The 24,965-nt window shown below is 46.6% G+C and overlaps 1 protein-coding gene across 2 annotated transcripts in view; it reads left to right on the top strand.

Annotated features, from left to right (window-relative positions):
- LOC143358116 (disintegrin and metalloproteinase domain-containing protein 10) overlaps window positions 1–24,965 on the top strand; it is a 67,040-nt gene that overhangs the window by 2,282 nt on the left and 39,793 nt on the right. For both annotated transcript variants that reach the window (XM_076795019.1, XM_076795020.1), the window contains exons 2-3: window positions 8,339–9,080; window positions 13,064–13,211. In XM_076795019.1, the coding sequence (XP_076651134.1) occupies window positions 8,750–9,080; window positions 13,064–13,211 (479 nt within the window). In that variant the 5' untranslated portion in view covers window positions 8,339–8,749. The remainder of the gene's footprint in view (window positions 1–8,338; window positions 9,081–13,063; window positions 13,212–24,965) is intronic.

The raw sequence follows: 24,965 nt of genomic DNA, 5'->3' as shown, positions 1-24,965 counted from the left end.
TCGAAGTTAAAGTTTGTTGTACTCCAAGAGCGGAAGGATGCTCCAAACGTTCGAGCGGAGGCGTGCAGCGTATTATAATTCTTACGTAACGAGACACCGTTACACCGCGTCCTGTTACACAACTATAAACATTGCTCTCGACGTTAAACTTTCCATAGAAATAGGCACGGTGTAAACGCACCCTTATCGTCCGATGTACCGCGGTTAGACGCCAGCAGCGTTTCCACAGAGTGCGTTCAGCCAGAATTCGATTTCTGCCTTACACCTGTTACTTTGTGTAGTTCATTTTTATGTCACCTGGGTGCATACGAAACGACTCTTCGTTTCCATTCGACCGGGGAGGGAGAACGACCACCTCTTTCTTCATGCACGACGGTCATTTCCCTTTTCTGCAACCCCCTCGTTTTGCCATAAGAAATCCCATGGACAAAGGGAATTTTCTTGTTTCAATTTAAAACATTGCCGAACAACTTGCTTTCGGGAAAAGAAAATATTTTAAACGATCTAAAGATACTGTTGCATCGCTTGCAACAGATTGAAATGTTGAAGAGACGAAACGAACGTCTACGTGGCTCCTGGTTCGTGCAACAAACGCGGACAATTTTTCTGTCCGACAAAAAATCAGCGGCCTGGTGATCGATAGCGCATAATTAACAGAGAGATATGAATTTCGTCCAGCTTTTTGCGAATCCGGCCGGACACGAGCGCTGTCGGCAATTACACGGTTCCGGCGGAAAGTTCATCGTCTGATAACGCTAATGAGTCTTGAAGCTGCTTCTTGAGGCCGCCACGGGGAGTTCCTTAAGGCCGCAGCTTCTCACAGAGAGAAAGAGACCAGGGGAGGGAAAGAGGGTGCAGCACCGTAGAGCACCGAGGCAGTTATTTTTTTTTTTTTATTATAATGTAACTTTCACGCAGATAAGCATCCTTATGCAACGCTCGTTACACGCGCTCCGACTCGATATCCGACCGCTCGCGTTTAACGCTCGCTTTTCCCGTTAAACGACAATTAAACTCTCGCTCCCAACTTTCGCAATTTCCCACACAGATAACCGTCGCGAACCCTTTGACTCTCGCTCTTCCCTCTGTCTCTCTCTCTCTTCTCTCTCGTCCCTCCCGTTTCTTGCTACAAGAATACACCTTTCTCCCGTTTCTTCGCTCCCTCGGAGACCCTTCAACCCTTTCGCCGAGGGATCCGAAATCGCGTTACGCCCCAACGGTGCGTGCTTTAACGTTCGATTGTACTTTTCAGTCACCCGGTACACGTTTTCGGCTATTTTCTAGTTTAATCGTCGGAAGAGTAACTGATGGGCTGCGCAAAAAGATAAGGGTCAATCGACGGGTTTGCAAAATGATTGTAGCATTTATCTCTAGACTTTGGATTTTATTTAAAATTGTTCTTCTTGTTTCCACGCCCTCGCTGCAACGCTTCTGTTAAATCGTGTTTAGAATTTGATTTTATATGTATCTGTCGGATCAACCGCTACCTCCGGAGGTGCGAAATAAATATTCGCATTTGCAATTAACTCGACAGCAACGTGTAGATCGCAAGGCGGCTCGCGCGGTGTACGATTAAAAAATACTGGCGTTGTTTGCGCACTTGTCAGAGTGTGTTAAAAATTTTCCCGTGCAGTTCCCGGTGGCCTTTCGACCGCGAACGCTATGAAATATTTGGTAGCGAGGCGGTCGGTTCTTGGCTCGCGTGTTTCGCGTCGCGCCGCGTCGCGCATCCTGCTCGTCGCCCCATTGTTCTTTGACGCGGAGGCGTGCACCACCGGGCCTCAGGAAAAGAGGACACGGAGAGGCGTATCGCCGCGGTTCTACGTGGGACGATTATCATTCGTGGATTGTCGGCCGTGTCTCTCGCAACACAATTTCTCAAATTGCCGACGGAAAGACGTGTCTCCTCGCTGCGCCTCGCCTCGAATTTTATCGCTCGCGATTCCGCGAACACGAATCGCACGCGAGACGCAACGCCGACGAATGAAAAGCAACTCCTTCGGAATATTACGATCGCACGGTAGGCTGGGCTCGCGTCGAGATTCGAGGAGAAACGGAAAGCCGGCTGGCCCGCGCCGGTTACACGGTCATCTGGTTTCATTCCCTGCTTCCTGTTTGTTTCCTTGATCGCGGCCTAATTGCGGCCTCGCAGTCGCCGATCCACGCACCATAACCACCCTCTCTATCATTCCGACGATTCCACGTTCTCTGCAAATTTTTATCGAGCCCCTAGAACCTGTGCAACATTCACTCAAGCCTACACGCAAGCGTTCATCTTCGAGAGACTGTACCGATTCTATATCGAAATGATTTTTATTCATCTTCTTACCAAGCTATAAACATTTCACCGTTTGAGTCCCAGGGGTCATTGAAAAACCATGGTCGAGAAACGCCGGACAGCGCGGTAGCGCTTGTCTTTATCGATTGCGAAGAGGCCTAAGCGGCGCGATAACAATGAAGTACAAAATATTTAACTCTTTGCACTCGGCGCTATTTTCATTCGAAAACTAAATTTTTCATCCGTCTTGGAATATTTTCATTTTATTCGTACGAAACTGATCTGATTTCTATTAAATACAAATTTTGTAACGTAACAAATATTTTGTAATATTTTTTGTAATTTCTTTGAAATAATGCCACAACGATTTCTAGTGGTGCTTTAGAGTCGCCACTCGAGTGCAAAGGGTTAATTCTATGATATTATTTACATTTAAAGAAGCAGCTATGTGATGTAAGCGCGTCAGTAAAGTTGAGCGCGCTACTTCGACAGTCAGTGACGGCACTGTGAGCGTTCCATTGTCCATAACGTTCGAAATGTACTGTGACTTTTCGACAGAAAATCTCAAACGGTTAAGATTCAATTTCTGTGTACAGAATACTCGAGAAAATCAATTCCCATCCGACCAGAACGGGAGTACTTACTTTTCGATATGTACTTTCTTTACTCGTTCGTCAATTCCTCACTCTACAACATTTTGTGTTCTGCCGATAGCGTTCGTGTTTTAGGTGATGTTTCTAATCTCCGACTTTATGATTTTTTTAAAGATATTTCTGCTCACGCAAATATCTCGGGAATATACCAGGGCATGTACGGTACTTTCAGCTAAACTGACACATTTTTGTCGGTGTTGCTAGCGCAGAGTTTACCCCGGCAATTCCCGGAGTTGCTAGAGCCGTCCTTTTCATATCGCGCCTAATGTTTCTCGCTCTAGTCTTGGATGCGCTCGGCAAAACGGCCGACGCAATTCTCGGAACGCTTACCTCCCTCGATAACTGTCGCGACGGAGACCCGGCCCGTGCAATTAAGCGGGTATTACTGTAATTAGATAAAAAGAGAACGGCCGAGCTGCTCCATTCGGTTCAATGGTCCCGGTTTACGTTTTCTTTTTTCTTTTTTTTTTTTTTAAGAATTCGGACCATTTGACGTACAGTTTAAACGAATCGAATTGTTTCCGGAAGCTGCGGTATCTGCATAGAAACGCACTCGCACGCAAGCGTGATGTCCTAATAGTTATTCTTTTAACAATTATGCTTAATTGACGCAAAGTTTTTGGCCGTTGAATTTCGTCGACTCGGTGAGAGCTTCGCGTTAATTAGCTGTAAAAATGTTTCACAAAAATGCTAGTACACATCCGGTGGCCACTGTGGCTGGAAGACTGCGGATGCATCTGCAATTCCAAGGAGGTCCGGGCACAAAATAGAAAATTATCTTCTTCGCGAAGAATATCAATGGGGGCGACAAATGTAAAAAAATTGTAAAAGAAATTTATTCTCACGTGGCCTCTGCGTTCTTTATTCGTCCGACAAAACGAAATATCGTGGAATTAAGGACAGTGGAAAGGGGTCATACTGGAGAATGAATGTCTGCATTAAAAAATTACCAGAGAATCGTTAAAGAGGAATTGCTTGCCCCGATTTACTGTGTCTGCATTAACTTATTCGGTGTAGCAAATTTTTCTAGAATTTGCAAACTCCCATTTTCCTCGAAGAACAATTTTTCAATCGATTGGGCAAATCGGCGACACATTTACCGATCATCGAGGTTTCTCGGTAGTGTGTAAAGTATTGCAGAAAATGGCGGTTTTCCGCAGCGCTTTCGCTCGTTCCCATCGTCTAGAACCGGAATGATAAACACGCTAACGCGTCGACACGAATTCTTCCCCGGGATCGCATGCAACACACATCGATACCGTTACCGGCTGTTCGATATATCCTCCCGCGGTCACGAGACAGTCGACCCGGTTTTTCCCATGGAATCGGTTAAATTAACAGCTCTGGCCGCGCGGAACCGGGTTCCGTCCAGAAAGAGAGGAGAATCGGCCGCCGAGTGTTTCGAATAATGAGAAACGCTTCCCTGCGCCGCGGACCGGATTAATTCTGCTCCGTGGAAAATTAACTTCTGTGTCCGCGCGAACGCGAGCGCGGAGAGGAGGGGACGAAAAGAATCGCAATCAGCCGGGAAAACTCTTGCGTTATTATCGCTCGAGGTCCCGTTGATCGGATACTGCTAATTACACCGTACCGGATTGATACGTCACCTGGCGATCGCCTAATTGTCTGTCGAACGAATCCAGTCTCTTTGAAAAAAATATCAGTCCGCTCGGTATCGAGTGATTCTTAATCAAACAATTTGCGAGTTTCCGAAGCTCGGGTCACGTGAAAAGACCGCTGAAATAATTGTTTCTTCCTTGCTGGTAAACCACAAGAGTTGCAAAAAGTCAGAATTTCGAATAATTTCATATCATTTGCTTTTTGATCGTTCAAATGATTTTCTGAACGTTAAGAAGTCGTATTTGCAGGAAGAATAATTGTATAGACTTTCGAGTGGTGCAAGAGTGAGCGAGTGAACATTGGACGAAAAACGATGAAGTCATGCGCGCGGCGCACGTATCGATGAAAGTTGTAGAAAATTTGTAGTCTGGACGTAAGAGTTAAACTGCTCCGAAACGAGGCTGTGGATCACCGTGTCGGGTACAACTGGTTGATTTTCGCTTTTTCCCGACGGCAGGCTGCACTGTCGCCATTCAGCGCCGGCCGTGTAACCGAAACGAGCAATTTGCAACCCTTTCCTCTCCATTCCGCTCGGTTCCGCTTCGATCCTCGTCCGCGCGCCTGGCTGCCGTACAATTTTTCGAAATATTCGAGCGATAGACACTTCTGCGGTCGGACCGGCGAAAAATCGGCGAGATCACGCGCGAAATCCGCGAGCCTTCTAACTCCGATATTGCCTCACCGTCCGTGCCGTGCCAATCGAAAGTGTCTTTTAACGTCGCGAGCCTAAACGAACGTAAACCGCTGTTGGGCAACGCGGTTGGATTCTTTTTGTTCGACTATCTCTGTGAAACGACGGAACAGCTCTCCTTCACTCGGCATTTCTACATATTTTGCGAGTTTTCGCACACTCTAACTGCGACGAAAATCATTTTTATTGACCGTTAACACCTTGCGCTCGATTCGCAGCGCGTTCAACGCTTCGTATAAACGAATTTTTACATTAATGCCAGATGCTGGAAGGTTGAGGTTCGGCTTGTCTCGATTGTTATATCATCCAAAATTTTTCGGAATGCCGAATTTCTAATTTAAAAAATACTATTCTACTTGAGAGAGTCTACAGAAATCTATAAAAATTCTTGAAGCTGAAAGTCTGCCTTGAGAAATTAATTTTCCAGAAGCAGCGAGCGATGGGGGAGAACGATTTGCAAATTCTGTTCGTCTATCGAACAGAGAAGAGAACGTTGTAATTTTGTTGACCCGTGGGTGGCCGAGGAGGAGATTTCGATCGCGTCGAACCGGTGTGCATTTTTGCGAGTATCGAGATTCGCGAAGTCGTCTGAGCGACCGCGAGGATTTCCCTCCGGTAGACGAGGCGGAAAATCGTCTCCGGTCGATAACCGAACCGGCCCGAAAAAGGGAACAAACAGTATCAACGAGAAATAAATAGGAAAAACTAGGCGGTGGAACCGCGGCCGGATGCTCAAGGGCCGGAGAGCTGCTCCGCGCGGCTCCTGCAGCTGGCAACCGAGGTCAATTAGGGAATATGGAAGCAGAAAAGCCGCAGAACCGGATCTCCATTCGCTGTTTGCTATTTCGACTGACTGGAATTCCGAGAGAGCGCACGGATTCGTCGACCATGCTACGTGATCCGCTCGGGAAACAAGCCGAAGCCACAGAAAACACGGAAAGGCGCCTCTCTCTCTCTCTCTCTCTCTCCACTCGAAGGATAATCATGATTATGATCATGATGATGATCATCATCCTCGTGATGATGGTAATGGTGATGACGATGATCGCGGACCCGTGCTCGGACAATTTTCCGTCGAGCTGAACCGTTACGTGCACATCTACCTACGACGACGTCGCTGCGTGTGCACTTCAATGTGCAGAAATTGTAGCGAATTTCACCTCGAAACTGTTCTTTACAAGTGGATACTGCGCGGTTAACTTGTTACCTGTGTTACACGATTTTTGAATCGATTCTACAGACTCTCCCGAATGGAACAGTATTTTTTAAATAACATTACGAACGTTGAAACCCGCGTAATTAATTTTTACGGAGAGCGAGGCGCCATTAGTGCAGCCATTTTCTCTGACACTGTCCGAGCGAACCTACCCTCGAAATCGATTAACGAGAAAATTAGAACAGAAATTTTGTTAATTAGAACACAGACGTTTCAGAGTATCTTGAACCGAGGATGAAAGGAAGGAAATAAACAATGAAATTGTAGTGCGATCACTTTGAAAATCGAGCTATACAGCAGGTTAACCCTTTGCACCAGAGTGGTGACTCTGAAGCACCCCTAGAAATTATTGTGGCATTATTTCAAAGAAATTTTACAAAATATTTGTTACATTACAAAATTTGTATTTAATAGATTACTAAACATTTAAATATTTTATGTGGAAATCGGATCGGTTTCGTATGAATAAAATGAAAATATTCTGAGACGGTAGAAAAATTTAGTTTTAAAATGAAAATAGCGCCGAGTGCAAAGGGTTAATAGTACAATCGAACCGAAGCATTTTTATTTCGCACGAACATCTGCAGTCCGGTTAAAGCGCGAAGGCTTAAAAGAAACGCGTTCGGACATTCTCAGTGACGCCTCTTTTAGCCTGTTAAAAAATTTATTTATGGCGATTCTAACCGGCCAAATTCCGATTTAGGAGCACAGTGGGATCTCGATATCGGTTTTCGACGGAAGTTTACCCGCCGTACCAGAACGTTCGGCGTGTCACGGCGTCATTACACTTTCACGGGTATCGCCCGTGTGTCCTCCGTTCTTGCTCCTCTCTCTCTTTCTCTCTCTCTCTCTCTCTCTCTCTCTCTCGCTCTCTCTTGTATTTGTTTTTTTTACCGACAATTCGCCGGATCCGCGGAAACGGTTTTAACGACCCGGCCCGTTGTTGCCAGAACGTTTCTCGCTGTTTAACCCTCCGCGCCGCGTTTCGCGCTGCGACGCGCGCCAATGAAAAATTCGAAACAAAGCTTGCAGCGCTCACCGCCCCCCCCCCCCGAGCTACAAAATACTGCATTCGGGGACGAGCCCATGCACCGGGTGGCCTGTGAATCCGTGAAATGATCGTGGAACGAGCACACACCGTCTAGGCACGGCGAATCTCGAAACACAATGGCGAGAGAGAGTCGACGTTGCCGCGACTTTTCGACACGACGAGCAGGATTTTGCACGTTTGTGGCAGAGATTGTTTTTAGCTTGACTATTCTACCGTCACGCGGATTTCAGAGATTTATCGCCAGACTTTGTGCTCGTGACAAAATTTAGTAGGCTAACGGAAGAAAAAGATTGCAGGAATTCGAGATATCCAGTGGAGATTTCGTTACAGTGGATATTCAATTTTTTTGGTCATTCACCTTCTTCGTTTGCGAGATTGTCATCTCGATTTTTGAGAATAAGAATTGTTTGCATTAATCGCACGACGTGGGAATCAAATAGGAATTTATTTATCTATTTTGTGGTTCTATTAAGTTGCAAGAAATGTGTAAACGCTCGTAAATTCCTTTAATCTTTATACCGTTTGAAATTACCACCATCCATTTCTGTCATAAATCGGACATACGTTCCTCTCAGCTGCCTCGTTTACAGCACTCGATCCTAAACGTGTATCACTCTAAAATGATACGATGACTTAAATATCGCTCCACCAGCTATCCATCGATCCCAGCATCGTATCAATCTACAAACCTACAACTGGTCTTTTTCGCGGATTGCTCCTCAGAGACCATTTCCGAACTCCCATCATCCAAAAGCCCGGGAGAACCGGCAAAGAAGAGGGGAGGGGGCAACCCATTCGTAAATTAATCCAGGCCCGTTCTTGCTTGCAGGAGTCGGTGGTAGTCGTCATCAAAGAAGAAGAAGAAGGAGAAGAAGACGAAGAGGAAGGAGAAGAAGAAGAAGAAGAAGAGGGCGTGGGGAACGGGTCGCAGAAGGATCGATCGTGGAGGACGAAGAAAAGAGGTGGCCGATCGTCGAAGGTGAGGCGGCCAGCCAGAGAGTAGGACCGGGTGAAAGAAAAAAAGGCTGCGGCGGAGGGGTAGGGTCGGAAGGTTGAGCGACCTACGGAGGAGAAAGAAGAGAAAGAGAGGACGTGGCGGAACCGTGTTCCCTGGAGGAGGTGGAAGAGGAGGAGGAGGAGGAGGAGAAGAAGAGCAGAGTAGAAGAAGGAGAGGAGGGAGGGATCGAAGGAGAAGAGAGGAGGAGAGAGGAAGAGAGATGAGCCTGGCGGGTGACTCGCAATGCGCGGTGGTCGGCTGTACGACGAAAGGCAGATAGCGCCATTAGTTGTTGCTGGGCCGGAGGACCTCGCGCCGATGCCTGCTACGGCCCTGGCCATCGGCGAAGAAGGGGAAGGCGAGGAGGAGGAGGGCGAGGGGAGGAGAAGAGCTCGGAGCCGGAGCCGGAGCAAACTGGCACCGAGGGCCACGAGAATGCCCCGCTCCAACGGAAAACCGTTGTCTTCTTCTTCTTCTTTTTCGCTCCTCAAGACCCTGATGATCTTCCTGTTGCTGGGTTGCCTCTCGATCGCCGCCCATGCCTCGCCTCTCCATCCCGCGCCACCTCACACAGGTGAGTCATCCCCGAGATTTCACAGGTATAGTCACTGGAATTCCACGAGGCGGATCTTTTACGGAGACCTTGAGGGGAGACCCCAGCGACGACACGTGAGGTTGTTGACTTGGCGATATGTCAGTCGGAACTTCCTTTCGCTGGGGAACTGATGGTTCTCGGCACTTTTAGTTCGGTGCTCGTAAGCAAACCGCAGATTTTTATACGAAATTAATTACTTTTTTTTTAAATATGCAATCGCCCCCTTTTCGGTTGTACCATATTGGCAGCCCCGATCAATTTCTCCTTAAAATTTGACAGGTTGTCTGTTGGCACGTGTGGCAGAAATTGTGTCAAGATTGTTGTGTCAATTGCTGGGAATCGGAAGCACATAGGAAGGTCGTACGATTAACAACTATTTTTTAGAGTCACCCCGAGTATTCACCGTTGTCAAAAATCGTCAAAAAGAAATTCAGAACGAAAACCAGCTGTTCCAAGTCCAAAATACACCAAATCATCACCAACCACGTACCACACCGAGCAAAAAAGAAAAATGATAGATCTAGGGATCAAAGCGAGGTCCCAAGGATCGTTCGCCCTTATTTGCTTAGAAAATCGATTTTCATATACCGACGACCGGCTCCTCGGAGTCAAGTGACTCTTCCAAAGGGAGCTCTATCATACGAATCGAGGACAGTGCTCGGCTAGCCTCTAGCAAACCCGCAATAATTTCACTCTGCGAAGCCGGGGCCATAACTCGTCAATAAAACCCGGGCGAAACGTGCAAGGGAACACGAGACGCCGCACCAGCACCGGTGTGCGGTGTGTGCCCTACCATTTCCAACTTTATTCGCCAACCTATGCTCGTACGTTTCTCCCTTCTGAAGGGTCTTTCAAAGGGTCCCGGAGACTTCGGGATATGGAAGAAACCGCCGCTGCCCCCCCCCCCCCTCCGGGAAAAAGAAAAACGTAACGCGTTCTAGCAGACGTATTGGGGAGGGTCACGTTCAACGGCCGTTTCCATAAAATGGCTGGAATTAATAGGGGAACCGTTCACGAAAATGGCGTGAAGTAAGTCAAAAATAGCGCTTATGTAAGCTTCTCGATTGAGCAGGACACGGAGCTCCATGACGTTGTTAAACTGGAATACATACAGAAACGTGTAGGGACGCGTAGAATCGTTGCAGATGCTCGCGGACGCTTGTAGAAACTTTCAGAAGCTTGCACAAGCTTGCAGGAGCTCAAAAAAGCGAATAGAATAAATTTGCTGAAACTTTCAGAAGCTTGTAAAAACATGCAGAAGCTCGAAAAAACGAATAGAAACTTTCATAAATTTTCTGAAACTTTCAGAAGCTTGCAGACTCGTGTAGATCTGTATAGAAGCTCGGAGAAGCTTTCCGAAATGTGTAGAAGCTCTCAGAAATTTTTTAGAAGCTTGCAGAAGCCCGCAGAGAAGTTTAGAAGCTTGCAGAAATTTCAGTCGCGTGTAAAAGTGTGCAGAAACGGTTCCAAGCGTGTAGGAACGTGTGGAAGCTTCCAGAATTTTCCAGAAGCTTGGAGAAACTTGCAAAAGCGAGTAGAAGCTTTCAGAAATTTTTCGAAGCTTGCGGACGCGTGTGCAAGTGTGCAGAAGCGTTTAAAAGCGTGTAGGAACCGTGCACAGCTTGTCAGATCGAGTTTCGCGAGTGTCGACCGATTTCCGATGGGAAATCCCATGCGAAGTTTGGAAGGCAAGAGCAGGTCCCCCGCGGAGTCAAGGCGTCAATAACGAGTTTCGGTAATTAGATTGTATGGGACGTCGTTGCGTAATCCGCGAGTTGAACGACGGTCACGAGGCGTAGCGTCGCGACGCTGGAATCGGCTCGCGTGTGCTTTAATAGTCAACACTCGACGCTTTGTCCCGCTTGAACCCTTTGTTCTTGATCGGTGCTTACCGCGGAACAATGGAAACGCGACCCCGAATGGTACTCTAATTGTAAGTACACGATGCCGGCCGACCGAGCCCTCTCTCCTATCCTATCCTCTCCTCTCCTCTCCTCTCTCATGATTTTCCGGCATCCCGTTCCGGCTCTGCTAACTCTCTGGTTGATTATTGTTGTTCAGGCGAAGTTTCGACGGATCTTTTTACCGACGAACTAATTCTCTTAACCTCTAATTCCAAACATAGTTTAATTCGTCGCAGTATAGTAACGTTGTTTTCGATGCTTCCGTTTCATTGCTTTTAATTTTTCGTTCACGAAACACGGTGGTCTTTCGAGTATAGTTTTGACGAAAAACTGTATATACATATTTTCGGTGAGTCGAGAAATATTTTCAATGGAATGGTAAACGAGCTCAGAACAAAGAGAAAAAAAAACGTGAGAATGTGAATGAGAATTGCCACCTGTTGCCAGTTTCTTGAAATAACACCAAAGTGCAGTACCAAAGTCAGTTGGAACAAAAATCGGTGCAATCGCACCGGTGTCTTAGGTCTCCGGATCCCATAGGTAATTTCCTCTAGATCTTCATGGCACGAACGTAAGTTCCATGTTACAACTTCTTATGCTGTTTGCTCGCGGAATAATAAAATAATCTAGCATCTGTTCCTTACAGTAGCCCCCACTAAAATACCAAAACAACGATTCTGGGGTAATATATAAAACGCGCTGCAAGTAATTTCAGTGAAATTACGTCCTGGGAATAATGTATGAGTCTTGTGCAATTAACCAGTATAATTGTGTTAGATGTATTCGGTATTAATATAATTCGCTGCTGTATATTTAACTGACATGTAAGTGTCGAAGCGGGTATTTTAAGAACGTGTGAATGTTACTGAAAATATCTTCTGGCTAAATGAAGGTCAGGGAATAATTTATGAATTGTGCAAGCGTCTCTTTATTTATCCAAATAAAGCATGCATCAAAACTGCTGTGTATATTCATGAAGTATTTGCACTTGTTTATGGAGTCAACACGGCAATTTCTTCAACATTTACAGCTGTTGAATATGTCAATCAAATAACGTTACTATGTTAGAAATTAGCTAGATAAAAACCAGCTGTACCAAATCTTTGACTCGTGTACCCAATATTAAAACAATTCGTTCCCAACTGTGCAGAAAACAACAAATAAAAATAATATAATTAAGACACGAAAATGTCACTGTTCGTCGCGACACAAAAATGTCGTAGTAATAGCTTTAAAAAGCGTATCGGAATAACGTGCGAGACTCGCACATATTTTCTAATGGTTTCCTTACGGTTTCCTTATGGCGGCCGATAACGGCATCGTTCAGGGTGCCTGTTGGTCCCGATAGCACTCGGATCAGGAGCCCACTAATACGTATCCGTTCTCTATTCTCTCGATCGAAGTTCCGCATCTTTGTTCACCGCGGCGACAGTGAAAGTTTCCCGTCCCCACCCACACAACGGCCCCGAATTTTGCAAGAACCTCGAAATCGCTCGGAGCAGTTTCTCTTTGTCCCGATCCGTTCTATCGAGACCATAAACAGAGACAGAGAAAAAGAGAGAGAGAGAAGAGGTTTCCGTTAACGAGCCTCGTAATTCGACGCTTCCCGATGGGACGTGACAATGCAGCCGTGTGCAGGCCATCCTCATTATTCGATACGGACTCGTATCGGGACTTTTAACGAGGCTGGCTCGCGTTTTCGTTTTCCCGAGACTCGTTGGAGATGCTCGACGGAAACTTATAACTGCCGTACTTCCTCCTGACATCACCGTTCTATTGGCTAATAATCGCGTACACTTTTTCCGTGCTCGACGACCTCGATGAAAACTATTACTAGGCGGCAATAACATTGCTGCAATATTATTAATGGACTGCCTATTTATTACCGAATTTTAGCCATCCGTTCTCCGACCCGTAAAGTCGCAAAACGCGTAATCGGCTACAGAGTTCGATTATATTACATCGGTCGCGTCAGGAGACTTTGCAGACATTTTATATTCTGCCTCAGCTGACGGGACGAGCTTGACGGAACCATAAACGAACGGAACAATGTTTCAGGTATCATTCGGAGCTCGTACATCGGGTACTACGAGGCAGCCTCGTACGACACCGCGGCCTTGAGACATCATCGTAACCGGATGCGTCGCGACGCCACCAACGTCGTCGACGAGCAGCCTCTGCTGCTTCACCTGAAAGCGCTCGACAAGTAAGTTTCTGCTACTTAAGTTTCTTGTTTCGCCGGAAAAGTTACACAGAAACGCTAGAGGATGCTTCAGGAATCGCGCGGTGCACGATCACTTCTTCCGGCAGGGAAAATCAGTGATAACAACCCTTATTGGACATACACTTTTGAAGATTGAATACTTTAACTTGTTTTGGAAGATTCGGAAACATTTATTTCCCGCTAGAAAGTGTTTAATTATACTTCTCAGACTGTCGATAACGTCTCCTACTTTCCTTAAAATTTTGCTTCCACTGCTTCGTGCACGATACACCTTCGCCGACAAAATTCCGAGCAAATTTCGGTCCCGAATTGGCACACTTCCGGGAGAACTGTTCCCCGGCGAAACCAATTCCGGGGTCCCTAATAGAATGGAAAGGGCAAAGTGACTCGACAACGGTGTTCCATCAGCTATAAAAAGAGTTTTAATTGCGTCAAATTGGAAACGTTAGCCGGTTAAAAATAGCGCGGACCGCGTAACACTGGCGCAGTGGCGGTGGTTCCTTGGTCGAAATAGGGCAGAAAGGTTTGGTAGCAGGCGTGGATCGTCGAAGGATTAAAACTGGCATGGAAATGGACGATCAATGATGCGGGAGAGAGAGAGAGAGAGAGAGAGACGGCCGAAGGGTTTCGCGAATCGATCCGTTGTCCGCCGAAAGTAATTCCCCGCAATTATTCGAGGCTCGCCCGTTAATCGGGACACGATTCCTGCGGGGTATATTGGAACTCCCCGGTAATCGTATCAGCGTACGCGCAGCATCGTCCGGTTAGGTCAATAGGCCTGCACATCCAATTAAGGTCAAGTTCGTGTAGACGGTGCACAACGCGGCACCGTACCGCGCACCGGTCTGCACGCGTGCTCACATTTCAACAGGGGGACGTAGATGCGCGGGTAGATTAACAGGGTTGCACGGGGAATGCCTGGCACTACATCAACCGGGGAAACAAAGCCCGCTTGACATTCGAAAGCGATACACCGGCCCGAGAGCAGAATATACCATTGTGTCCCTGTCCCTCTGTGTTCGCCGCGAGTTTCGCGGAAAACCTCGCCGTACCGGGTGTCCCACCTTCCCTGGCACGATTCAACTCCAATGGGCCGATTCTATGGGAAAAATTGAGTCGAAAAAGTGTCGAAACATTTTCTCCCACGAGGCTCCGTTTTCGAGAGAAAATTGTTTGAAAGTCGGGCTGTTTCTACTCCGTCGAAGCTCGTTTTTCCAACGAATGGGCGCTCGTACGGGGAAAATTAATTCGGCGGTTTTTCGCGCGGAATCATTTCCCGTTGGTAATTGGTTTCGCAAAATTCTCCGCTGAATGAAAGTAATTATGCGAGTGGACAGGAATCAATGCGCGCGCGGCCAACAATTCGTCATCGGACGACGTTTCGGGCACGGTGCCTCTTTCCGGAACAACGTAACAAAACGGCCGCGAAATTCCATTTTAAACCGTACCGCCGCGCCGCGCCGCGCCGGCCCGGCTATCAACCGGTTAATTATTCATTCCTTTCAATTACATTTCGTTTCTCGTTACGCGTCGACTGTTCGTCCGCGTGAGCGCGCGCGCGAGCGACGCTTTAATTCGGCCGCGAATATGCTCTCCGCGGAGTTTGCTGCTGACGAGCGTGGAAACACGTTCTCGATGGGTCGCCGCCGCGCCGCTCCGCTCCGCTCCGCGCCGGCCGGTTTAATCAAGCGGAATCGCGAATCGTTGATTGCCCCGCGACGGAAACCCCTCCGAAAATATCTCTCGTATTTCTTTAAATCAATTTACGAAACGGTAACAACGAGAATCGAGAAATCTCGTTTTCGGGGCTGTGTGTGTATATGTGTACAGACAAACACACACATACACGGTTGACTTTTTCAAAGTTCTACTCTACCCGGTTGCGTCACGTCGTTTGCTTTTTTCATTTTCTACCGGCGGTAGATTCTTTACGACCTCCTGTGGCCACGGGTCCTGGAGGAAACTCGCCGCGGAGTTAATAGAATTCGAGGGGAAACGAAATTGCCTTCGGCCGCGGACTCGATCAGTTTTCGAGTTCCGGTCAGGCCGTTCGTGCCGCGTTCCCCTTTCAATCGGTCAATGGCCGATCCTACACGAGCCTCGCGGAGTCCATCAGGGGTAGTAAAGTACATCAGGATCGCCTGGAGTGTATTAAGAACATTTTACAGTCCGTCAAGGCCTTGTAGAGTTCATCAAGACATTCTAGAGTATATTAAAACCGCCTGGAATGAATTAAGATCTTTCTGGAGTCTATCAAGACAATCTAGAGCCCATCAAGATTTCTTAGAATCCACTGAGAACTCCCAGAGTCCAGTGAGATCTCTCAACATGTACTGAGAGCTCCCAGACTCGACTGAGAGCTCCCAGACTTTGCTGAGACCTCCTAGACTCGACTGAGAGCTCTAAGACTCGCCTGAGAGCTCCCAGAATCGACTGAGAGCTCCCACACTCGACTGAGAGCTCCCCGGCTTCGCTGAGACCTCCCAGACTCGACTGAGAGCTCCCAAATTCCACTGAAAGCTCCCAGACTCCGCTGAAACTTCGCAGGAAGCTCCCAGAGTTCAGTGACATCTCCCAGAGCGTAGTGATAGTATTCCGAACGCATTGAGGGGTTCCAGAATCTACTGAGAGCTCCCAAAATGTACCGAGGGTACTCAGAATGTACTAGAAGCTCTCAGTTTCCATTGAGAGCTCCCAGACTCCACTGCGAGTTTCGAGACTGCTCCCAGAGTCCACTGAAAGCTCCCAGAATCCATTGAGGGTTCCCATACTCTATTAAGAGCACCTAGAAACCACTGAGAGCTCGCAGAGTTCACTGAGGGTGCATGGAATCTATTGGAAGTTCCCAGAACGTATCGAGGACTCCCAGTTCCCGCCGAGAGCTCTCAGATTCCACTGAGAGCTCCCAGTTTGCATCGAGAGTTTCAGGAGAGCTCCCAGAATCTGTCGAGGGCTTCTAGAGTCCACGGAGGTCTCCCAGAACCTGCGGAGAGCTCCCATGGTCCCAGCGAGTGTTCTCACAGTCTACGAAGGACTCTGCGAGCCCGCGACACCGCGGAAATTCGTTCGTCGCGACGCGCGACAGCGCTCGCTCTCGTCTCTTTATGTAAATCGGTCGAATTCACGGCAGGCAATAAAATGTAAAGCAGCAAGCGGGTAGCTGGGGTTCTCTCCCCTCTATTCACCGGTTCGTGTTTCCTCTTTTTCTTCGCCCCCGTCCCCACACACCGCCACCTCTCCTACCCCTCTCACGTTGTTTCCGCCCCGATGCACCTGCTACGAACTGGCAAAGATAATGGCGAAGGAGGGAAAAGTACCACCCGTGTGCCTCCGCTTGCTGTTTTCTTCTCTTCTCTTTTCTCCACCACGGCCCCCCGACCGCTCTTCCGGTTTCTAGCGCTCTACGTCTCTTCTCTACGGACGGTTCACTCTCGGCGAAAGTGGCTTTTCGAATTCCTTGATTACGAATTTCAACTAGATCCATGGCTTCTCTCTCTCTCTCTCTCTCTCTCTCTCTCGCTTTCTTTCTTTTTCTCTCGCGGTTCTGCGCTCGACCCCGTGTTCGAATTACTGCCGTCGTTAGGGGCCAAGTGACCGAGGACTCGAGAACCTTTGCCACTGATTATTTTTCCTATAGCTCCGGCACGCTATCTTAAACTTCGACGCGTTTAAACGACGATCGCAGATAAGTCGGTTCATTTTGTTAAATTGAAAATTATAGACGGGACTTTGGAAACCAGTTAGCGATAACGTCCTTTCTCAATCTTTCTTCAATTTTACTTTATCAGACACGGTGTTGCTCTGCACAGTAGCTGTCTAATACAACGTTCGTATATTCATTTAGAACCTTAATTTAATAACACCGAAATTCGCCATGCGAAAATCACAGCGATGATGTCAGGAAAATTGTTTGCCTTAAAATTCTCTGTTCAATTTTCTTTTATCACGCACAGTTTGGCTGTTTGAAGTAATTGTCTGTCTCAAACGAGGTTGAAATATTCTTTTAGAGCTCCGGTTTAATAAAACACAAATTCACAAAGCTGAAACGGCGGGGTAGACATTAAAAAAGAATTAGCAATAAAGTTTGCCGCTCACTGTCTTTCTGCAATTCCATTTTACGTCCGTACACGGTCTTGCTTGTCCAAGCAAATATTTGTTAAATATTCTGCTGGAACTGTAGTTCGCACAAAACACAAATTCATAATCTCAATCAGTCACGCCTCGAACTTGTCTGTTCATTGCACACCTATTCTCCTTAGAAGAAGCATCGCCAGAGATTCTGAACTTTTAAAAAGCACTTCTCCCGATAACGGGGCGTAATAATAAATTAAAAAAAAAACAAATTTTATTCCACATGCTCCGGCGACGTTCGCGCGAGCGCGAGCGATCATGTATCTTTAAGGAAACAGCCTGTATAATTCACCGCGTTGCTGAAGCTGGCGACAAAGTTCGCTCGCCTGCACCGCGCTCTAAATAATATCTCGGCATTATCTCTCGTCACTCTCGCTGCACAAAGCTTGTACACAGTATGGCGTTCGCAAATAGGAACACCCAAATATTTCACGAACCCCTGACACATTGAGAACCGTCTACATTCAAGTTAAACCCTCCAAAGATCCACCAAAGGATCCCTCCAAAGAATGCAACTAAAAATAACGGTCATTCGTGAAAAAGTGTGGGCCAATTAAAAATACTAAAGCAATTGTACTCCAACAACAAAAATACTTTATACCGATGCAGGATGAACTGCGGGAACTGTGACGTCGAATCTGTTTGTCTTTTCCTGTATCATTAAAATTTCTGTCGTTCATTATTTCCTGGCAGAGAAGCAAACATCGTTATGTCTTGATTAATAATTAAACATCGATGACAGAGACCCAGCAATTTCGCTTCAGTCTAACAGAAATTAATCACATACATTTCTTCTTATCAGTATATATTTTTTTATATTGCCCAAAACTGAAGACGTTGAAAGAAACCCTTGTTTCCAGAGAGTTAATAGATTCTGTCATGTGATTTTCAGACGATCCTGATTTTCAGAAAATTGTGTTCACCCATCAAGGATTAAAAAGTGGTTCTTTGAGAAGGTGCTTGTACGGGCTCCCGTTTCCGTGCCACGCCCGGCATAATTATCTTCCGAGCGTCACAGCCTAAGCGTCGACGTCCACGCTATTTATACAAAATGGCGAACCCTCGCCTCTCGGCGACGCTGCAGCGAAATGCCATAGTCGTAACTATCGACGTTATGGCTCGCCAGTGACACCGGATTTCCTGTTAGGTTGTTCGTCGGACGGGGTGGTGCGCGTGCACCTGTATGCGTGGAACACAGAAGCATAATTTCTGCCGGGTGTCCGCTTGTTATTTAAGAACTCGGCCGCGGGCCGGTCTTTACGAGCGCGAACGCGAATCGCTCTTTCCGGTACATTTCTAACCGGCTTGTCGGCGTGGTGACCGCGTTTCCGAGCACGTATTCTTCTTCCACAGGACCCCCTCCGTCCCTTCGTCCCAGCTAATGTCAGGGAATTACGGATGAATTTTTCCCGTGGAACGACGGAATCGGCCCTCTGGCCAACCTACTTCCGCCGGGCAAGTCAGAACTCGGGTCTCTTGCTGCCTTCGAACGGATCCGCGAGGCTTTACAAGTCGACGAAATTCTATGGCGAATTCGATTCGGTTTCTTGACACCGTGATAGTTTGCTGAAAGAGATGGTGGATTGCTCAGATTCAGAGCATTTTGATTAAATTACACGGAAAGAAGGCGATCTTTAATAATTTATTACAAAACATCTGATCGATGCAGGGGGGAAACACTTTTCGCAATCTGTTCGTGCATGATTCAGTATCGCAGACAAATTTTTGCAACATGCTAGTGTCGATGGTGCTCATTCCACACAGCGCCGATTGACTCGGTGAATAGGCTACGAAGCTATTCCAATCAGACGAAAGCACATCTTTGAGAGTTAATTACGAGAGAACTAGACGATGTACGGACAAAAAACTTCTTGCAATCTCTTCAGACACGATTCGATATCGTAGACAAATTTTAGTAACGTGGTACGTTCGACGGCGCTCGTTCTGCATTGGGTCGACCGACCTGTTGGTAAGAGGGCATGAAAACGCACACATCCTCGTAACTGAAAACGTTCACCAAACAACAAACCGCGCATTATCCTCAACTTTTGCACGCCATTGTTCCCGTGCCACAGCGCCGCGAAATTTCATTCCCACCGCAAAATCTCCCTCGTTCGGTGCACGGAGCGTGGCCAGCGCGCTGACCGTTCGTTCCTCATCCGATAAACGATTTGCAAGTCCTCGAATCGGCAGTGCAACGATACGCGAGGGTGTGCAGCGCAGCTCGGAAATTCATTCTCGCGAGGGTGGATCGAGTAATCCCGGGCACGCCGGATTTTTCTCATAAACTTTTTACGTCGCGAGACACGGCCGCGTCGTCGCGAATCCCGTGTAACGAATCCAATAACACGGCCGTCCGCGAATCCGATTTTCTCTGGCCGCGTGGAAAGAGCGGAAAGGAACGACGGGAAAAAGCTAGTTGAAGAAGAGAGAGAGAGAGAGAGAGAGAGAGAGAGAGAGAGAGAAAGAGTAGGAGGGAGGGAGAGGATACATAGAATAAAATAGAGAAGAGAGGAATCTAATAAATTTCGTGTATTTATTCGTCGAACGCGATTTACCGGGGACAACGTGACGCGACGCTTTAACGCCGCAGCGTCTCGCACATGCACATGCAGCTGCATGCAGCCCGTATGCAACAATGCATAGAAGAGAGAGCGAGAGAGAATGAGAGAGATGAGGGACGAATTTCCTTTCGACGTGATTGATGCTTCCATCGTGGGACGCTTAACCAACCCCGACGCGCAGCGCCGCGCCGATTTTGATTGATCGCTTTCGCGGCTATTTAACGAGCTCGTCGACGAATCGACGAGCGTCGAGACGCGTCAGGGATATTGCGAAAAAGGACGCGCGTTTTTGCAATTCATATGCGGGACCCGCGGCCCCCGCGACATCTGCGTGACACGGGATTTTTATTTCGACACTGTGAAATTCCAGGAGAGAGGCAAACAGACAGAGAGAGAGAGAGAGAGAGAGAGAGAGAGAGAGAGAGAAAGAGAGAGAGAGACAGAGAGAGAGAGAGAGAACCGCAAGTCGCAAGTGATAAGGGACCTTCTCCGCGTGTTCAACCTGAACGCGTTAACTCCACGATTATACGATTGTCCCTCCCGTCTACAGATTTTATGCAGGTTTTTCTCGGACGTTGAGTGAGCCATTTAATTCGAGAATTTCCAAGTGTTTTATGGGGTGGATTTTCATTTTTTGCGCGACGACCGTGAGACGGGACGAGCAAGATCGGGGTAATGAATAGAGTGCGGATCTTTACGCGGAATAAAAAGTTTCTTCGTCAATTGTTGGTCACGGAAACGCAACACCTTCTTTTCTTTCAAAATTATAAGAATACATTATTGAAATAGTCTCGACGGTTTTTTAATTACACCTACTCATATAAATTCGTAAAGTCCGCAGTCTGGTAATGAAGATCTAAGTGTGGCAAGTCATGGTAAAGTCCATATGCATGAAAGGAAGTAGATAGGTGAACAATGGAAATATTCCAAGTCGGGAGGAATTTATTCTGTCTGGAATTAAAATAGTTCCGAGTGCAAAGTGTTTGGTGTTTGCCTAATTCGATGAAATAATTTTTGCAGAAGGTTGCAGAAGAAGGTAAGAACAGCTCTAGAATACGCAACGAAAATGGCGTTGCACGGGGTGTAGAGGTTTCGGAAATTGTTCGACTGGCTCCGCCTCGGTGCTGGAATTTTTTCCCGCGGAGGCAGTGCATAAAATTCGCACGATGCTCGCGGCGATGCGTGTTCCAGGACGTGTTCCAGTATGGTTTGGTTCCCCCGCGTATGAAAACGCGGGTCGTTAGATGCCTCCGTGCGAGAGCAACGTGCTGGAACATGCGTTGGTTGGATCGTGGATTCAACCTGTGCCTACGTACCGGGGAACCGGATCCCCAACTATATTCGGAAGAACTATACTCGACGAAGAATGCGATTCCACGAGCGTGACTCGAAGCCCTTTCGCTCTGAAAGATTTCGTTTCACGTATCGGGCCCGTTCCGCGCGCATAATGTGAATTTTCTTTATTTATGGAACGCGGGGAACAAAAAGCTAATCACGATCCTTCTGTAGCTCTCGCGTAGACTGTACGAGTAAAATAGGGTCGCTGATGAAAGTATCCGCGCGGACATTAAAGTAGCTTTTAATTGGATAGTTGCATACAAAGGTGAAGAACGAACCTGGTTAACTCTTCTAGAAATTCTAATCGCTATCTCCATAAACAAACCGCACGCGGAATATTACATAAATTAATTTACCAACTTTATACTAGGCGTGTGTGTGTGAGTACACTGTGGATTTTGTTCATCGCAAAAATATCTAGGTGAAATATAAAACGGTGAAGCCGTTATGTTTAGAAGAGTTTAAGAACAGCGTAATTAGGTTGCGGATTTTTAGGTGAAATAAAAATTGTATTATATTCAAGACAAATTCTTTAAACCTTCTCACTGTGTTCCATTCGGTTCACTCATTTTTGTTATAATATTCTATGAAATTTATTGATGAGGGGACAATATGAATTTATAACTGACTCCTTTGTTCTCCAATTGTTTCTTACACTTCTTCATGAATATCCTCTACACGCGAAGTACCGAAAAGAAAATTCGCATTTCTCACGGGGACAAGCCACGATGCGAACGCGATAAATTTTTTTGTTATTAGTTGGAGCCTGGATAGAGCAGTCTAATTTTTCTCCGACGTCAGTTTTTGCGAATTCAACTCCAAGGATTTATGTTTGCGTGAACAAGTCCCGGAGAGGCGAGGCAATGAATAAATTACTGCTCTGTCTGCCGGCGAAATAAAAATTGGAACAGGGTTAAACAAGGATTTAATATTCGAAACATAACCATAACGTTTAGCGGGCTAGTAAGCTTCTATGTAGATGCTGGTTGTATTAATGGACGCCTAGAAACATTCATTTGCATAAAGATCCGCAGTCAGGACACGAGACTATTGATTTTCGACAAGCTTGTCTCTCTCTCTCTCTCTCTTTCTCTCCGTTTCTCGGTACAACGGCAAAAAGTCAGTTTTGTTAGGAGTAGGGCAGAGCGAGGGGATTAATAATTGCGAGTCTTCGACAGGGAACCCGAAACTCTCGCTCATCAAAAATGCAGCCGCGATAACACCCCGGAAATGGATGACACCGTTTGTTCATGCAATCTTTGCCAAATCTTTTTGCATCAGCTTGCACGGTTATTAAATAGAACAGAGGTCGCGAGGGAACTTTTACAAAAATTTTCTAACACACCTTTCAGTTGTTGTTTCGGGAAACAAATTCTCTTCTACGTGGGAGAATCTATCGAAAATGTAGAATAAGATTTTGTCGTACAAGGTTTCGCTTCCAATTGAGATATCTTCGACTATAAAAGTTCGATGGGCGCATGCGCAGTTAATAAGGCTAATTAAAACTTAAGTTATACACAGTCTGATTCTACGCGAAAAACCGAGTAGAAAAGGTGGAATAATATTTCTCCGTAGAAGGCTTCGTTCCCGGGATAATCAACTTCGGAAGTTCAAAGGCGTGTCTGGCCTTGGCTCACCGTTTCTACTGGCCGAAAACGAATTCGCGATTCTCAGACGTTCGACTCCGTTTCTCTCGGAAACGATGCCTCGTACAAAAAGATGTTATCCTACATTTTAGACGTATCTTTTCGCGTAGAATCCTCGCGGACGGAGTGTTGTCCTCGATAACGAAGCGCAAGGATTTTTTCAAGCGCCTTTTCGCAACGGGGTCGGTGTCGATTCGCTCGACAACCGACCAAATATTATTCCGCAATCGTCCCGGACGCGGAAAAACAAAAACCCAGCCTGGCAATCGGGATCACCAATCACGAGAGTCAGCTGTCCAAGCATCGCGAATCGCGCCGAACGAATTACACGCGCCAACGGAGACGTTCGAAGCGGTTTTAATACGCAAAAAACGCGCGAAGAGCAGCATGATTTGCGACGCGATTCGATCCAGCGGCGAGTGCATGGCAGTTCTTAACGGGATCGATTTTAACCACATATTGAAAGTCTTTTAATACGTTGTTGTCTCCCGCCTAACCCGTAGAAAATTTTTTAAAAATATCCTCTCATTATAACTTCCGATAATAGGACAACACTGAGATCAATCACGTATCAATACGTGAACAGCCGAAGATCCCCTTAAGTTAAATTTTGTTTAAAATTAGAGGGTAGTTTATAGCTGGTATAGTTGATTAAAAATCGCAAGATTATATTACATCGTATCATGTTATATGTAGTCTGCGGATTTCATACATTTATGAGAAAAATGAGTGGCAGACATTATAAAAACGATTCCTAAGTGACCCCCCTGTGCCCTGCAATTGACGCAAACAATTTTTAATTTGCACAAAGATCCGCAGTCTGGTTATATAAAATTATATAAGAGCGAACAAGGGAGTCCTCGTCATAGCCGAGAGGCAGATAATTAGACTGTGAATCTTTATGCGGAATAAAGATTTTCTGTCTTAATTGCAACAAACAGTGTCGTGTCTCTCTTTTTTTTAATGATTTCTGTAGATCGGAAGTAATATCACACTTTGACTGTGTTCCAAACTGCAGCTACAGATTTTGAACGCGTAAAAGTGATGCAGTCTAGTGATGAATAATACACGCGATATAATATTTGAAAACTCGAAGGTAATTTCGATGGCTGATTCGAGGAAACAAAGAACTCCAGCTCGCAGGTGGGAAACAGGCAAGGTGAGGCTCACCGTTATCACCGGTATCGAGTTATGAGAATAATTAGAGTCGGGGGAGGAGCTGTACAAGGATCCGCGACTAATTGTTGCTCGCGCCGTTAATGCCTCGTGCTGGGCTCGGCCTCGTTCCTCTTCCCTTCGTTTCTTTATGCTAATACCGCCGGTATTAAATTCTTTCCGCGAGACAAAGGAGCGAGAAGAGCCAAAAGGATCCTCCATCTACCCTCTCTCACTCTCTCTCTCTCTCTCTCTCTGTGTGTGTGTGTGTGTGTGTGTGCTTCGCTATCTTTCGCTGTCTTCTCGTGCGAACCATCGCGCGCGCGATTATTTTCCAAGCGAAATCTGTTCGCGCCCGGAAATGGAAATTGTCCGAGCCGCGGGAACACCCGGTCCTTTTACACGCAATACATTTTTTCCCTGCCGGGTCTATCCGGCACCCTCTACCTTTGTGCGATCACTTTTTCCGCTGATCGAGCTCCCACCGGCTCGCAATTTCGATGATTCGCACACCGGATTTGCATCCGAGCCCGGAACGGCCCCGCCGATTGGTGCGGGAAACCGCTCGGTATAAAAATAAGCCCTTCAATTTCGTGATTGCGCACTTGGGAGACTGCGAACATAATTGTTTTTAGGAGTGGTTTGTTGCTGTTTATTAGACACCTGAGCTGGTTTTGTTGGTCTTTGGCTTCAGGTGTCGAAACGATTGAAGTACAGATGTACTGAATATGAATATGATTTTTCGATTGATGTGCACAGGTGTGTCTTCAACTGTCCTAGTAAAAATTCTGGCAGAATCGAGAAAGTGGAAATTGTCTGAAGCTTAGAAATATTAAGATTTCGGAAAATTAGGTGGCAAAATTTTGGTGATTTTACAGACTTTATTATTTGTTTTACAGAGA

The sequence above is a fragment of the Halictus rubicundus genome, chromosome 10 (genome assembly GCF_050948215.1).
Source record: "Halictus rubicundus isolate RS-2024b chromosome 10, iyHalRubi1_principal, whole genome shotgun sequence".
Taxonomy (NCBI): domain Eukaryota; kingdom Metazoa; phylum Arthropoda; class Insecta; order Hymenoptera; family Halictidae; genus Halictus; species Halictus rubicundus.
The sequence above is the reverse complement of the archived record's forward strand: the minus strand, read 5'-3'. Positions and strand labels throughout refer to the sequence as shown.